The sequence below is a fragment of the Corythoichthys intestinalis genome, chromosome 1 (assembly GCF_030265065.1).
Source record: "Corythoichthys intestinalis isolate RoL2023-P3 chromosome 1, ASM3026506v1, whole genome shotgun sequence".
Taxonomy (NCBI): domain Eukaryota; kingdom Metazoa; phylum Chordata; class Actinopteri; order Syngnathiformes; family Syngnathidae; genus Corythoichthys; species Corythoichthys intestinalis.
The window spans coordinates 28,554,886-28,573,440 of NC_080395.1; the positions used below are offsets into that span (position 1 = coordinate 28,554,886).

The 18,555-nt window shown below is 39.3% G+C and overlaps 1 protein-coding gene across 10 annotated transcripts in view; it reads right to left on the minus strand.

Moving 5' to 3' along the window:
* Positions 1 to 18,555, minus strand: part of celf6 (CUGBP Elav-like family member 6) — a 380,567-nt gene that overhangs the window by 351,676 nt on the left and 10,336 nt on the right. For all 10 annotated transcript variants that reach the window (XM_057833527.1, XM_057833555.1, XM_057833517.1 and 7 more), the window contains exon 2: positions 3,189 to 3,271. In XM_057833527.1, coding sequence (XP_057689510.1) covers positions 3,189 to 3,271 — 83 coding nt within the window. The remainder of the gene's footprint in view (positions 1 to 3,188; positions 3,272 to 18,555) is intronic.

Sequence of the window (18,555 nt, forward strand, 5' to 3'; positions counted from 1 at the left end):
TGCAGAGTCCGCATCACTGCCGACGCTGCACCGATCCGCCTGTGGATCTCCCGCTCCCTCCTACACTCACTCTTGAACAAGACCCAAGATACTTGAACTCCTCCACTTGGGGCAGGGTCTCATCCCCGATCCGGAGGGGCACGCCACCCTTTTACGACTGAGGACCATGGCCTCGGATTCAGAGGTGCTGATCTTCACCCCGACCGCTTCACACTCGGCTGCGTACCTCTCTAATGAAAGTTGGAGGTCACTGTTTGATGAAGCCAACAGCAGCACATCATCTGCAAAAGGCAAAGATGCAATGCTGAGGCCACCAAACCGGACACCCTCAAAGCTTTGGCTGCGCCTAGAAATTCTGTCCATTATGAACAGAATCGTTGACAAAGGGCAGCCTTGACGAAGTCCAACAGTCACTGGGAACGAATTCGACTTACTGCCGGCAATGCAGACCAAACTCTGACACCGGAGGTACAGGGACTGAACAGCCCTTACTAAGGGGCTCCTGGAGCACCCCCCACAGGACTTCCTGAGGCACATGGTCGAACACCTTCTCCATATCCACAAAACACATGTAGACTGGTTGGGCGAACTCCCATGTACCCTCGAGGACCCTGCCGAGGGTGTAGAGCTGGTCCACTGTTCCACGGCTGGGACGGAAACCACACTGCTCTTCCTGGATCCGAGATTCGACTTCCCGACGGACCCTCCACTCCAGCATCCCTGAAAAGCCTTTAGTGGAGAGGCTGAAGGCTATAATTAGAACACACCCTCCCGCCCCCCTTCTTAAAAAGGGGACCACCACCCCAGTCTGCCAATCCAGAGGCACTGTCCCTGATGCTTACAAGATGTTGTAGAGGCATGTCAGCCACGACAGCCCCACAATATCCAGAGCCTTTAGGACAACCGGGCGGATCTCATCAACCCCCGGGGTCTTGCCACCGAGGAGCTTCAGTGTCCTCGGCTCTGTTTAAAATATTTCTTATGTCCTCCAAACTGATCACACTGGTCTTTACAGGCAATTAATGAGAACCCGAACCAGCATTATTTCCTCTAATGCAACTCCCAAACATTGCAAGTCAATGGGAATAAACTAAAGTGAATTCAGAAAAACTTGAAGATTCTCAGCAAGTGTGATAATGATGTAATCATCGTGACTTCTTGCAAATTAAAGAATCATGCACGCACAGAGGCTATAGTGTATTTCTGCTTCTTCTCCATCTCACTGTTTGGCCTAAAGTTCCCTGGGATATTGTGAGAGGTGTGAAATATGCTAATGAAAATAGTGCAGTGCGAGGAAAGGTTGAAAAATATGAAATAGAGCAGCCTGCATATAGCAAATGTATGCTGTATAAAACTAAAGCAGTATGGTGAAACTTGTCCAAAGTAAAAACTTGAGAACAGCATATAAGGTTATTTTCAGTGGCTATAAATATTAAAAGTAATTATGTATGTAAGATTAAATTTTGACATGTAGCTGCATGAATATGGATGCACTTCGTTGTCTTGTTAAAAAAGTATGAATGATACAATTCTGTATACGACTCTGAAGGCCAGTGATGTGGTCTTTCTTTTAAATCTTTCAAAAATGGGGAGTAATAACACTTCTAAGGTGGCTAATGTGAAAGAGATTTTAGACAGTAATAAATCAAAGGTTTATTACCCAGTCAGTCAGTCAATTAGCATCTTAGCCTGAACCTGTTAGCTAACACCTAGCTATTAAAACATCTTTGCTGGAGGTTATAGTTGCTTTGGATGCAGAATCGGAATCAATAGCATGAGAAATCACTGTTGGTTAGTTTCATCTGATAAGACATTTAATGGCAGGTGGAAGCGCAAAAAAGGCTTTTGTGTTTTTCCTGACAACCACACACAAATACACGTACACACACACACCCCTACGCACAAATTCAATCATGCTCAGTAAGGAGGAGCCAGTGAAGCGCCGGCCATCTCAAGGCATCAGGCCATGACAATAACAATCAGGCTTGTCTAGAAGTCCTCTTGTCTTTCCCCTCCCCATTTTTTATTGCCATACTTTTCCAGCACATACACATACGTACAGACACACATATAGAGAAGGACATGACATCTTTATTAGCCCTCAATGTGCAGCCTGGGCTCAGCATGAGATTGCAGGAGTGACCCCTTGCTGAGCCCTGTACAGGGCCAATGTTTACCCAAAGCTGGTAGAGCAGGCCATTAACCTCTTTCCAGATAGAAGACAAACAAGAGTGTCCCATCTTGAGGCCAATAAAGACAGAAACCATCACGGCAATCATCTCATTATTAAGCCGCATGAAGTGGGGGGATGGTGCAGCAGCCAGCCACTCCCCCCAGGGGTGCTCTTCGGCTATGGGTTGAAGTACCCACGATACACCACTGAGTGCAAACATATGATTAACCCAAAAGCGGGAGATTGACGAAGACCCCCCCCCCCCAAGTCCATCAAACACCTATGGCCCCCTTCTTTGCACACAATTCTCTTCTGTCCCCAACCTCCTCCAGCCCCCTGGTGATTTAAGATTCTGCAGCTCTGATTAAAGCCCCAACCTGGCAGGGGAGGGTAAAGTGGAAGGTGGGCTGGCGTCTCCTCTTTTGGACCCGCGGATGTAATTCAATCACACCTCGATAATTCCCCTGATGTGAGAGCCGATTCCCTACTCTCACACGCAGTGCAGGCACACAACCTGCTTTGAGGGCCCCCTTCTGGGTGGCTTCAAGAGGCGCCCACCAACACCAGGTAACTTTATTAATATTATTTATTTATATTTTTTACTGGCACTATTTTTTTGTCAAAAAGCTTGCTTGAATTCGAGAAAGTTATCCATTCGCCGAAGAAGGACAAAGAAGAAAATAGAGAACTGGAATAAAAACAGCAGATGGCGATGTACATGGTGAAAATAATTGTTTATACTTACTGTTTGATTACATGTGATAATGAGAGAAAGATTCCTCTAGGCAATTACTGTTTGCGGCTGCCATATTGTGAGAGGACATGGGGAAGGGCAGATATTATGAAGCAGTCTTGATCAAATATCTTCACTCAGGTTATTCCGTGTAATAAGTGAAATAGACCACTCCTACTATGTGTGTGAGACTGTGCAGGTTGCCATCCTAACCTGTCCAACCAGAGGCTGGGGGGATTCGGCCCGATGTTCAGGGATGACAAGGCAGGAGGATAAACTTACCCCTGGCAGAGTCTTCTGTTCATGGAGGGCGCTCTGGGCTTTCAGTGCTGACTCTCTGGCACAGTATGTAAGAAAGGCACATCCTGCAGAAAGAAGAAAGATGTTATTCCACCATTGTCAGCATAGGACAGATAAAATTGGGATTACAGAATGCAGTTGCTACGGAAATTGAATTTAACCGTCCTCCTAAAATGTTTAATATTTGCAAACCATTTCAATATTACTTACACTGTATGTTATTTAATTTAATTAACATGTTTACTTACTCGGTAATCATATGTAATTATTTCGCTTATCTAATTACTGATCTTTACTTTTAATTGCATTACGTTGTTCTCAGTTAATAATTCTTTTTGTTTAGTACTTTTTCCTCTGAAAAATTGCACATCATGATAGTGAGAAAAAGATAGAAATCAGCATTTGGCCGCAAAAAGCGCATTTTAGGATATTCTGTTTGTCGGATTTGACCTTGACAAATAGCGGTCTGCAAGATAACTTTTTATTTATTTTATTTTTTTTACATTTTTTTATTCAGATAGGAGGTTCTTTGTTTCAGTCAGCAATATTTCCTTTAATAACTCAAAGTCCAAAAATTGCACATATCTACTCTTTTGTGAAAATCCTTCAGTCTAGAAAAGTCATTCTCAAACCTTTTAAACCAAATACTACTGCAAAAGATACAAGGCTCTCCAAGTACCATCATTGTGACCTACAATAATATACAGTAGCCTATAAGGCTTAAGAGTTAATAAAAAGGAATTAGATGACACTAAAAATTATTATTAAAACTATTATTTTTATTATTGTAAGTCACTGTCACAGTTTAAACAATAAGACAGGGAATGATTACATGCACAGTAAATATTGTATCTGTGCTTAAAGTAACATTAGGTAACTTTTCAACCTTTATAAAATATTTTCATAACATTTGTGATGATATGTCGACTGACAACTAGTTGAATGACACTTCTTTTATATCTTGAGATGGTCTGTATCTCTTTCACGAGCACTAATTAACTTTGAAGAGGGTGGCAGGAAACCTGCAACACAAAAAAAACTACAAATGTGCTGACTGATTTATGTCATTCGTCACTTCCCCCTTTTCCCATTCATTATAAAGACGGAAGTCAATACGAACGCTTTCGTGCGAATTTTGCAAAGATGGCAGAGCAACAAAAGAGACAAAAAGTTTTGTCTGAGGAGGAAAAAAAGGGAGGCTACCAGCAGGGCCAGCCTATACGCAAAATATGCAGCTGCTTAGGGCCCCTGACCACTAGGGGGCACAGATAGGGGGCAATCTGGCAATTGTTTAATTTATATTCTATTTTGTTTATTACAGTTTGCTTTATTTAACTTTTGTGAGTTTTGATACTTGATTACAAGCTTAAAAAGTAAAAGTTCTTCCTTAACTTCTTTCTTTCCTCTTTTAGAAGAAGGTTTGGCATTATCTACTGTAAGTACTGACAATCATTTGGGGTGAGAAGTTTGAAGAATGCAGTGCAACAAAATGTGATTAATATACAAAATATTGATATATAGGTAGGATTGCATGTATGGGTTTCACAGTACACTGTGACGAAATGGTGGGCCAACAATATGGGCCCCTTGGCTACCAGGATACTCAAGAATAAACAGTGGCCTGGCTTTCACTCGCTGGCGTGACTTCCCAACAGGGAGATCATGATTTTACGACACTGTGCCCTGGTCCTCATGGGGAACGCAGTGTCAACTGAAATGCAACTGGCTAACGATAGCACCAATATATTCATAGTTAGTGTAGGTGTTCAATGTATTTCTTGTTGTTGTTTGTACTTCTTCTCTCTCTCTTTTTATTCTTTCCCCCATAACTCTTTCGCTGCTTTCTACTAATAAACGAGGCATTTTGAAAGATCACAATGGGAGTATTTCATACTCCCATGTGATGCCTTAAAACTGTTCAGACCAATCAGACACTCAGGTTTCCATTCTCTGTGTCAAGCAGCTGACAGGACAGGTTTAAAAAAAATAAATAAAAAGGGAAGGACACACGCAGTCTTTCTTAAAGACCAAATGTGAAGTAATTTCATAACATGCCAAATAGGGTCACAATTAAAATAATTAAACATTGTCCAACAAATAAAGCATGAAAAAATAATTTATATGTTGTATATTTGACAAAATAATCGCGTTTCCGAAGTTCGAGCCTGAAAGGGGACGGACGCGGAAGTGATACGTCACACCGAGAACAGCGATGGCAGCGCTCCATACGGCCGCCACACAAAGCCATTCAAACAATGATTCAAACAGCGATATAAGCGACAGATCGAGCGCAAGTGAGGAGATCCAGGTTTTTGAAGAGTTGGAGGAAGAGGAGGAGGTTGGAATTTTATGTTGGACCGTACATGTATTAGCCAGACGCAAATCAGGATGCAAACAATGTGCCCAGACTACTTGACATGGAATCGAGACAAGACCCATTGATATTACAAGATTGGTAAGATATAGGCTGTTATTATTTTTTGTCAGGTAAATGAACCACCTACTATTGCCTGGGATAAAAGAAAAGTTTTGACGAATCCCCGATCATGTTGTGGAATGAACAGTAGAAGCTAGCTAAGTTAGCTTTTATTTATCTGACATGTTTCGGCGAACACTTCCGCCTGCGGACCCTCTGACGAAGGCAGAAGTGTTCGCTGAAACATGTCAGGTAAATAAACCACCTACTATTGCCTGGGATAAAAAAGTTTTGACGAATTTATAAGTGTAGGCAAAATGAAGTCAATACAACTGTCATGGGGGACTGCCATGAGTTAGCTTTCGGCTAATGTCGCTAGCTTCTACTGTTCATTCAACAACACGATCGGTGTTTTGCCTCGAGTTACCTTTCGGCTAATGTCGCTACCTTCTACTGTTCATTCCACAACAGTTGGCAGCTCTGCTTTGACAAAGTCATCAGTCATCTATCCAAAAGTCACACTTACTTTTTTGCAAATCCTTAATCATAAGCAGACTGGTTCAGGAAGCAGGCATCTTCGAAGTGTTTGTAGCAGAGAACACTACTCGATGATGGCGTAAAATTAATTCACTTCTTGCGAACGAAAGATGTCCATTTACGTGCCCTGCTATCCTTTGGCCACTCATACAACTTTTCTTTAGAGTGAGAACAATACATCGCCTCTCACCGCCGGGGCATCTTACATAGAAGGAATGCAACAATACTGTTCTATGGCGGACTTCCCTCGCAGTTCTCTGTGTGACGTAATTTCAGAAGATTTCCGAAGATTGTCAAAGAAAAGCATTTTCGTTGTCAAGGGCGTTGCTATGGGTTAAACAAAGAATCTGTAAGGGTTGTGTTAAAAAAAAATAACGAAAATATGCTTATAATTGTGTAGCCATTGATATTATTCAAAAACATGGTTGGCCAACCTTACTTCACATTTGGTCTTTAAGGCGAAACATTACCGATTTTGTCCACCGGCGTCGCTAAAATCGACCAAAACTGAAAAGTTACCTAGTGTTGATTTAAATGAGGATAAAATCAAATTCAATTACACATTAAAGTAAAATGGAAGTGAACCTAAATAAATATTTGAAAAGAAACAGTTAAACACAAATGAACTGTACTTACTGTAACTGTACTGTTGTGGATTGAAACAGTTTAATATAGTGCTCAGATAGTACTGGTAGTACTCGTAAACTTTGAGAACTACCGGGCTAAAAAAAAAAGGCAGATGCTATAGGAAGTGAAAGGGCAATTTATACTGAAAATCCTACTGATCTCTACTGGTGAGTCACAAGCCTCATTTCTGACCCCCTCATAACTTTATATAAAGACAGCTTTATTTATAACTGCATACTGGGTCAAGCCAGATGTGGGCCTTTTTTTCTTTGTAATTTCATATACAAGACATGAGCCAAAAAATGCAACAACAGTATGACATGAAACTTGTATCTCCTCTGGAGACTTTTCAGCAAAAAAAAAAGTTGCAGGAGGTAAACATGCATGGATAAACAAGGCGCTAACAAATGTGCGACAGCTTCCATCATGGAGTGTGTTTTGTGTGTTGGGTGCACAGCTGACAGTGGGTGACCCCATTCAGCTTGAGGTTTTGCACCGTGCAGCATAATTTCCCATTACTACATGTCACAGCGGCTGCCAAGCATTCCCGTGGGAGAAGAAGGAGCACAACACACACACGTAGACACACACAGGCAAGGATGATGATAACCTGCTCATAGCATATAGTCACCCCCGAAGCTGAGCAACTGGCACCAGGCCAAGAGCGCTCCCTTTCACCACAACCTTCACCCACTACCAGGCACTTAGTCAGGAGGAAAAATCACCCCCGGAGACACTGATGAAACGGCAAGCCGTATGAGCAAAGCGGAAAAGTTTGGAAGCCCCTCGGGACGAGGGAAACACTCTTCATCCTCCTTGACGTTACAAAATTGTGAGTCGAGGCCTGCGGGAGAGGTTGGGTGGGCGTGTTGGCTGTCTTTGTGTCACATGTGGTTTGTTATGACAAACGCTGGCAATAATAAGATGATTGGAAAAGCATCACAGGGTGCGCGTTACGTCAGGGGTGGGAAATCACCTCGGGAATAACAAACATCTCTTTAAATATCACTTTGAGATGATTCACATGTTGATAACTGACAAAAATTCAATTCCAAATAGCTCAAACAGCTTAAAAATACCGTATTGGCCCGAATATAAGACGATGTTTTTTGCATTGAAATAAGACTGAAAAAGTGGGCGTTGTTTTATATTCGGGGTCTAGACATTATACTCATTCATGACGCCAGATATCATTGAAGCGAATGCTGAACTTGAGGAGTAATGTTCTGTCATGACAGATCTCAGCTACTCTCAAGTTTAACCATTTTGCATTATTTTATTGCAATGTTTTTCCTTATTCAGATTTGTTTCAAGACTTCAGTTATACAGTTATAGTTAGACCTCACTTTGATGGTTAATGCAGTTATTGCAATTTTGTTGTTTTATCACAATAGATTGGTTTATTTACATTTCAAAAACCAGAAGCAATTCATTTATGAATGTGATTGCACTTTAGTTTACATATTTAAATGTTCAGATATTAAAGATTTGAATGAGGCAAAATAACATGCTTTTTCTCTCAAATATATTGTTATACTCATTTGTTTCAGATGTTCTGTAATTATTTTCTGTATAAAATGTGGTGTTCAAAAAGTCTTTTTTCAAACTTGAGTCTTGAAAAAGAGGGGGTCGTCTTATAATCAGGGCCGTCTTATATTCGGGCCAATACGGTATGTAAAAATAGAATCCTTGTTTTGACAATAGACAAAAATCAATTTTAACTGGAACAAAAGTCAGAATGACAGAAGGGGTGGTTTTGCACCGTTTCTGGGCCAAATTCATCTGGGAGTTTCTCCAGCTCGTCCAAGACTACATAAAATTGATGGATGAAATGAAATCAATGGACCCATGCAATCAAAATTCCAATTTTTCCACTGTTTAATGCATAACATAGATCAAAATGAGTCTGTGACCTGGTTTAAGTTTGACACCTGTGCAGTTAGTCGATTGATTGCAGTACCGTTTGAAAGGCAAACCGCTTGCAAAACGAATGGTTCTAAATTTGGCATCATTATGATGTACAAACTCAACTCATTATTCAAGTACCTCCCCATTTCATTGCTAATACTCACCCAATCAACTCAGCTCAAACGCAGCATACACAGATTCATTAAAAAAACATACTGATCAGACATTTAGGGTGCTATTTTCATGTCCAGCACAGAGATGGACTGACACCCTTTTGTACTTGGCTTCAGGCCAAGTTTGGTAATTGACATGGAAGCAGGCATATTTGAAAGAGGATTTTTTTACACTGTTGTGGGTGTGACTATGCTGATTTCATTTGCTGCCAGTCTAAACGGACCTCATCCCATATAAAGATGGTTTAATTCTATCACATGGGAACTATTTTTGTGTAGAAAAGCAAGGATCTGTGCTTGAATTGAACACTGCTCTTGTTGTTGGTGTAGTAACATGCAACTGAAGTAGGCACCCTTATCAAATAAGCTGGTGATAACTGCTAGTGCTTCAATATCTATCCTCAAAAAGTGTGAATGTTAGGTGCATTCATTGATTTTGGCCTGTAACATCCAGATGAATTTTTGGGATAGAAATCATTCAGTTTTTCTAATTTTGGGCAGAACAACAGTCTTGAAAATTTGCAGTAGATTGATTGTCAAGAGGTGGAGAAGTAACTGACATACTGACATACTATGTGCAATCCTTATTTGCGTGCAATATTAATGTGCAATATTCAATGCCTCACTGTCACTGTCTGCTACTTCTATTCACACATATTCTATGTGCAATACTTATTTACGTGCAATATTAATGTGCAATATTCAATGCCTTCACTGTCAACTGCTGCTACTTCAATTATTTGCACTGCCTGAACATAGGACTACCTCATACATATTTTATATTTAGTTAGATTTTATACTTTTATTCTTGCAAGCCACTTCGAGATTTTTACTTGTTCTGCACTGTAAAGGGAGATGCTCCACAATTTCGTTGTACAACTTTATAATGACAATCAAGGGCTGTTCTATTCTGTTCTGTTCTGTTCTATACGGTTTAGCCCCAGCTACCTGAAGTACAAGATGTAGCTAAAAATAAATGGGAATCTTTATGAATTTTACTGATCTTCATTAAAAATTCTTTACATACTTTGTTTAAAGTCAAACATCGATTCCAGAACTTTCATCTATCCTTGCGACTGCTTATCCTCACTATTGTCACACCTATGCAGATGTCTATCCCAGCTGACTTTGGGTGAGTTGCCAGTCAATTGCTGGGCACAAATACAGGGGTTGGACAAAATAATGAAAACACCTAACTTTTTGGCATCATAATCATTGAACCAAATTATTAAAGAATGGCATGAGGAACATTCTAGTGAAGTCGAGCATCTCATATGGCCGGCACAATCCCCAGACCTCAACATTATTGAGCATTTATGGTCAGTTTTAGAGATTCAATTAAGACGTCGATTGCCACCGCCATCATCTCTAAAAGAGTTAGGGGGTATTCCAACTGAAGAATGAATCAAAATTCCTTTGGAAGCAATTCACAAGTTGTATGAATCAGTACCTTGGAGAACTGAGGCTGTAGTTGGTGCAAAAGGGGGACCTACACCAAATTGAATTAGTTTTTGTTGATTTTTTTTTAAGGTGTTTCCATTATTTTATCCAACCCCTGTACAAGCATACACTCCCCCATTCATATTAGTGTCAATTTACGAGTTTTCAAACTAACCTGTCATGCAAGTCTTTGGAATGAAGGATGAAACTGGAGTGCCCAGTAAAAACACACTTGTAGGCATGGGGAGACCATCCACCCTCATATTCCCATTCACTAACCCACAATCCATTTTTGTTTTCATTATTTAAGCAGCTGTTATATCATTTGAATATACACATTGCAAAAACACCCCCCCCCCCAGTTAAATTCCCTTTTTTCCAGTGTAAATCTACTAGAAAATAAGTGAAATTATCTGTCATTGCTCCAAGTAAATTGTACTCACTTAGATTTCTTGAAATAAGAAAAATAGCTAGCTAAAAATAAGATTCACTGAATTTAAGCAATAAATTAGAATGTTTAATCTTAAGAAAAAAAGATTGTTTGGCAGACATTTTCTTCATTCAAGAATAGATATTGTTCAAAACATTATTTGAAAGAAAATCTTTCTTGCTTTAGGTAAAAATATGACCAACTTTTAGATGTATGGGTTCATAAAAACAAATACAGAAGTGATATTTACTTAAAGTGGAATAATCTGATACAGGTTAGCTGTTAACTAGTCTATAACACTCAAAACAAGATGGAGAAAATTATTTGACTAGTTTTAAGAAAAATAATTTAATTAAGACCTTATACATTTTCAGAGTCATTTCCACTATGTGTTGTAGTTTTGGTATTGTATACCCAAAGCAGTTTGTGATTGAGACAGCCTGTTTTGGAAACTGATGGCAGGGGGAGAGAGATTCAAGTTGAATACAGCAGCTGGTGGCAAGTTGTCGCTGTCAACCTAACACGTGTGAATTGACTAATAGGTACGGAATGATGATGCTGCCAATATGACACAAAGTGATGGATTCTAAGAGTTATCCTATGATGTATCTTATGATGCTATTAACGGATAAGGTGGTAACTTGAATTTTATTGGTTTAAATATTCACATTTTGTCAATCAAAATCCTAAGTGTCTTGAACTTGACTTTAAGGCATGCTCCTCAGGCTTGTTTAACCTTTACACTGCTGGCCAAAAGTATTGACACTGCTGCGCTTCTGTCTGATAATGCTCAATTTCTCCCAGAAAATGATTGCAATTACAAATGCTTTTGTAGTAATATCTTCATTTATTTTGCTTGCAATGAATGAACACAAAAGAGAACGGGGGAAAAAAATAAAATCATGATCATTTTACCAAAAAGGACAAACGCATTGGGACCCTTTGAAAAATCATGTGATGCTTATCTAATTTGTGTAATTAAAAGCACCTGTTACTTACCTGTGGCACATAACAGGTGGTGGCAATAACTAAATCACACTTGAAGTCAGTTAAAATGGATTAAAGTTATCCTGTGTCCTTGTGTGCACCACATTGAGCATGGAAAAAAGAAAGAAGACCAAAGAACTGTCTGAGGGTTTGAGAAGCAAAATAGGAGAAAGCACGGTCAATCTCAAGGCTACAAGTCCATCTCCAAAGATCTGAATGTTCCAGTGTCTACTTTGCACAATTTCATCAATAAGCTTAAAGCCCATGGCACTGTGGCCAACCTCCCTAGATGCGGACGGAAAAGAAAATTTGACGAGAGATTTCAACACACAATTTTGCGGATGGTGGATAAAGAACCTTGACTAACATCCAAACAATTTCAAGCTGTCCTACAGACCAACGGTACAACAGTACCAACCCGTCAGCTATCCGTCAACATCAAAATGAAAAGGTACTCTATGGTAGGATACCCAGGAAGGCCCTACTTCTGACCCAGAGACATAAAAAAGCCAGGCTGGAGTTTGCCTAAACTTATCTGAGAAAGCCAAAAACGTTTTGGAAGAATGTTCTCTGGTCAGATGAGACAAAAGTAGAGTTTTTTGGGTAGAGGCATCAACATAGAGTTTACAGGGGGGGGGAAATTGAGGCCTTCAAAGAAAAGAACATGGTCCGCACAGTCAAACGTGGCGGAGGTTCCCTGATGTTTTGGGGTTGCTTTGCTATCTCTGGCACTGGACTACTTGATCGACTACCAACAAATTTTGCAGCATAGTGTGCCAGTGTGAGAAAGCTGGGTCTCCCTGAGAGGTTATGGGTCTTCCAGCAGGACAATGACCCAAAACACACTTCAAAAAGCACTAGAAAATGGTTTGAGAGACAGAACTGGAGACTTCTAACCTGACCAGCAATAAGTCCAGACCTGAATCCCATAGAACACCTGTGGAGAGATCTGAAAATGGCACCCTTCAAATCTCAGAGACCTGGAGCAGTTGGCCAAAGAAGAATGGTCTAAAATTCCAGCAGTGCATTGTAAGAAACCCGTTGATGGATACCGGAAACGGTTGTTCGCAGTTATTTTGTCTAAAGGTTGTGCTACCAAGTATTACGCTGAGGGTGCCAATACTTCTGTCCGTCCCATTTTTGGAGTTTTGTGTAAAATGATAATGATTTTTTTTTTTTTTTTTTGCTCTCTCTCTTTTGTGTTTTTTCCATTGCAAGAAAAATAAATGAAGATATTACTACCAAAGCATTTGTAATTGCAATCATTTTCTGGGAGAAATTGATCATTATGTTACAGAATTGCAGGGGTGCCAATACTTTAGGCCAGCAATGTATATACCTAACTTTTATTTTAAAGTAGGTAAGATATTGTGTGATGTTATCCAAAAATCAATGTCTTTATTGCTTTGATATACATGTTAAGTAACATGGGAAATGTGAATTGAGATACTGAAAATTGGAGTGGGCTAGTTGATATATTTGTCGATTTAAATGCAGAAATTAATAGAGAAAAAGCAAAGCTTTGAAATTAAATTAGTAAAAATCAGTAGTTAGTTCCAATTTTGACATGCTGTATAATTCAACTAAATTATTGTTAATTATAATATTTCCTGATCATGTACTTTTATATAATATTGATTTTTAGTTTTAGTATATACTGCTACAGTTTTTTTTTTCACTCATTTGACATTAATAAAAACCAACCTATTATCCTTGACTTCAAGCTAAGAATGTTATTATATAAGTGGGCAAACCAGAAGAAAGCTCTCGTAATTATAAGACGCAATAATAATCAGTATTTCATGACAATATTTAAAGTTTCCAAAGCAATTAAACATCGAATTTGTCCGACTTAAATGGACAAAAGGCTCGGAAATGAGGGATATAAAGTGTGGCGGTTGTTCAAGAGAGGAAGTGGCGGCATTCTGTGATGAGCAGGTTAAGTGGGGTGGGTACAATTTACTTTTCCATCATTCCAATGAAAGTCCCACAGATTCTATTTAAATGGAAAAGTAGTTCCAGCACATTTTGTTTGATTACTTTCAAAACTTTCCTTCCCAACAGCTTGTTTTAAAAACAGTTACTAGTATGAGCTTGCATTGCATGCATGCAGAGACAGTAATCATATCGCATATATATTTTTCTAAGACAGCAGGTGTCCCTAATTAAAAAGACTCTTGAACACATTTGGATAACATTTCAATCCATTAGCGTTGAAGTAATGTATCATGACCAATTTGCTTGGCTTCCTTACAATGTTTATCCGAGTGGAGATGATGATGCAAATGAAGGCATTAGGACGGATACATGGATTTCAGTAGATTGTTGTTTTTTGTTTTTTTTTTCCACACACAATTAAAACACTTCATGCACAGTACAACATTTTACACTCCCTATTTCATATCTTGCGGAAGTTAGTAACAGGACACCCTAGCCCATTTTTTGTGGGGGAGTATTTTTTAAAAATTTTATTTAGATTTATTTCAACCATGATGATTTGAGAGGGGTTAAAATAGGCAAGGTACCACACTCTAAAGAGCGTAGACCAGACATGTCCAAAATCCGGCCCGGGGGCCAAATGCGGCCCGTGGTCAAATTTCATCCGGCCCCCAGCCTCTGTCATAAAATTAATAACGTCTGGCCCGAACACAGATTTAATGAATTGGTCAGCAGTACTGCAACCAGCATATGAAGTAGGTTACACACAAAATGCTGCCCTTCATTTACCCACTAAAAAGCAGCAGCACTTTAACCCTTTATTGACAAATGTATCACATTTGATACAACTAAAATTCCATGATTTTGAGACTAATTTAGAATTTTGACATTTCGTTTTGAAAAAAAAAAAAAAAATGGATGCAAGTCAATACATGCATCTGCAGGTTCCATGAGAAAAAAACACGATTTATATACAGGTGATAGATATAGAGCGCTTGTTACACATATTCATTTTGACTTTTCTTTTTACAAATTTGAAAAAAAAGGTTTAATTAGGACCTTATTTTTCAAATTTAGGGATTCTCTGATAATTGCTTCATGTTGGAGGTATTTAAGGGCTAAGCAAAATTACTCCGTGTGACCTATTACTTCCATTTTCTAAAATGGTGATAATTAACAAAAAAAAAAAAAAAGAAAGTTGACTGTGACGGCCGACGTTTCAGGGATAGGTGGAAATTAGACTATTTCTTCACTAAAATACGCAACAACTGTGTCTGCCTCATTTGCAAAGTGACGTCGCTGTTTTTAAAGATTTCAATATGAGGCGATATTGCCAAACAAGACACGCTGACATGTACGACAACATTACAGGGAAGATAGGCAGCGAGAAATTGAAGCAACTTGAAGCTAGTTTAATGTCACACCAGCAGTATTTCGCAAGAGCCCGAGAGTCGAAAGAGAAAAAAATAATCAAGCAAATGTGACACACTGAATGGCTTTCTAAAATTTGCTTAAATATATTGTTCTACGTAAAGGACGTCAGCCAAGGTCGGCCCCCCACATTCTTACCACACCAAATCTGGCCCCCTTTGCAAAAAGTTTGGACACCCCTGGCGTAGACAGTGGCATAAATTTGAGCACCTAAAAACCCATTAAAACATTTTTATCGAGGGAGGGTTTCATACACTGCACTAGGGCTGCAGCTATCGATTATTTTAGTAGTCGATTAATCGATAAACTAGTTAGTTTGAATAATCGAGTCATCGGATAAGGAACATAAAAAATAAAAATACTTGCACTGAGCCTCAAATGGTATAAAAAATTTAAATAAGCAAATGAGGATCTATGTACAACAAGAGAACAATTAGGTAACTTACATGGCAAAAGTCTGGTAGCTTAAATGCTATAAAATGCAATAAAACTTTTTTTTTTTTTTTTTTTTTTACAATGCTCCTAACAAATGGTTCCGACACATATTCCCACATTAAAATGGCTAAATATACCTATAAACTAAATCACGAATGCATTAACAAAAACATTAGCTCAAACAAAAACTTAGCTGATGTTGGTCTTGACAGGGAGCAGCTGGATTCAGCCACGTGAAATGAGGCAGTCTAGAAGACAGTTTATCCAACTAATTCAATAAAACTAAATGCACACACTTTCAAAACAAACCATTAAAACGCCACTTTAACTAAACGAATACCCGAAGCAGCACAATTTAATTCGAATCTTTTTTCATAATCAAATACTCGAGTTAATCGATTAATCGTTGCAGCACTACACTGCACTTTGTGTGTGTGGCCGATGGACCCTTCAGTATTCACAACGTACAGTGCCTTGCAAAAGTATTCGGCCCCCTTGAATCTTGCAACCTTTCGCCACATTTCAGGCTTCAAACATAAAGATATGAAATTTATTTTTTTTGTCAAGAATCAACAACAAGTGGGACACAATCGTGAAGTGGAACAACATTTATTGGATAATTTAAACTTTTTTAACAAATAAAAAACTGAAAAGTGGGGCGTGCAATATTATTCGGCCCCTTTACTTTCAGTGCAGCAAACTCACTCCAGAAGTTCAGTGAGGATCTCTTAATGATCCAATGTTGTCCTAAGTGACCGATGATGATAAATAGAATCCACCTGTGTGTAATCAAGTCTCCGTATAAATGCACCTGCTCCGTGATAGTCTCAGGGTTCTGTTTAAAGTGCAGAGAGCATTATGAAAACCAAGGAACACACCAGGCAGGTCCGAGATACTGTTGTGGAGAAGTTTAAAGCCGGATTTGGATACAAAAAGATTTCCCAAGCTTTAAACATCTCAAGGAGCACTGTGCAAGCCATCATATTGAAATGGAAGGAGCATCAGACCACTGCAAATCTACCAAGACCCGGCCGTCCTTCCAAACTTTCTTCTCAAACAAGGAGAAAACTGATCAGAGATGCAGCCAAGAGGCCCATGATCACTCTGGATGAACTGCAGAGATCTACAGCTGAGGTGGGAGAGTCTGTCCATAGGACAGCAATCAGTCGTACACTGCACAAATCTGGCCTTTATGGAAGAGTGGCAAGAAGAAAGCCATTTCTCAAAGATATCCATAAAAAGTCTCGTTTAAAGTTTGCCACAAGCCACCTGGGAGACACACCAAACATGTGGAAGAAGGTGCTCTGGTCAGATGAAACCAAAATTGAACTTTTTGGCCACAATGCAAAACGATATGTTTGGCGTAAAAGCAACACAGCTCATCACCCTGAACACACCATCCCCACTGTCAAACATGGTGGTGGCAGCATCATGGTTTGGGCCTGCTTTTCTTCAGCAGGGACAGGGAAGATGGTTAAATTTGACGGGAAGATGGATGCAGCCAAATACAGGAACATTCTGGAAGAAAACCTGTTGGTATCTGCACAAGACCTGAGACTGGGACGGAGATTTATCTTCCAACAGGACAATGATCCAAAACATAAAGCCAAATCTACAATGGAATGGTTAAAAAATAAACGTATCCAGGTGTTAGAATGGCCAAGTCAAAGTCCAGACCTGAATCCAATCGAGAATCTGTGGAAAGAGCTGAAGACTGCTGTTCACAAACACTCTCCATCCAACCTCACTGAGCTCGAGCTGTTTTGCAAGGAAGAATGGGCAAGAATGTCAGTCTCTCGATGTGCAAAACTGATAGAAACATACCCCAAGCGACTTGCAGCTGTAATTGGAGCAAAAGGTGGCGCTACAAAGTATTAACGCAAGGGGGCCGAATAATATTGCACGCCCCACTTTTCAGTTTTTTAAATAAGTTTAAATTATCCAATAAATTTTGTTCCACTTCACGATTGTGTCCCACTTGTTGTTGATTCTTGACAAAAAATTAAAATTTTATATCTTTATGTTTGAAGCCTGAAATGTGGCGAAAGGTTGCAAGGTTCAAGGGGGCTGAATACTTTTGCAAGGCACTGTATATCAAAAGCTAACACTTTTAGTTAATGCTAATCTGCAAATCAGTTTACTTTTTATCATTCACAGTTGCAGGGGGCGTCCTACCTTGTGGGGTGTTTCTGAATGAAAATACTTCATACAGTTAATCCAGCAGCTTCCTCGGAGCACAAAGTGACTTCCATGTAGTTTAGCCAAGTTACTTTGTCAAGTTAATAAATGTGATTCATATTGAATCACAATCAGACAAAATATCAAGGACAAGTTAACCTCGGAAAGGCTTTTGACAATTAAATTATTGAAATTAAGATGTATTTTCGAATTACTTTTACAGATTTCTCTCTAAAAGTGGTCAATTATTTATAAAGAAATGACCTTCGAGAATGATAAAATGTTGTGTAAATCATATGACTGATTGTATAATCAGAAATGACCAATTTGCATTAAGTAATTTACTGTTGAAAAAAAGTTGCTACATTTAAAATAATGATGTTACACTGTACACTCCAACAACACACCTCCTTCAAATAGTTAAATTCTTTTTTTTTCGTCTAAATCTAATAAAATTAAGTGAAATTATCTAGTTAGCTGGGATAGGCTCCAGCACCTCCGCGACCCTCGTGAGGAAAAGCGGCATGGAAAATGAATGAATGAATGAATTATCTGCCAGTGTTTCAAGTAGACATGTGCCAGTTACCGGTTTCAAGGTATACCGTGGTATGAAAATGTCATGGTTTCAAAACCACTGAAATCTTCCGTCATACCGTTCTTACGGTATTAGCTATTTTTTATGTCCCAAAGGTAGAAATCCCTTGCTTGCAGCTGCAGGGCTTACCTCTCCCCCTCCGGTTGTTGCTCAGTGAGTCAAAGAGTCAGCTGTGCTAGACAATGACTGTAGGAGGTGAAACACCTGAACTTTTCCCCCATCAAAGAAAACTAAGTCGTTGGTATGGTAATACT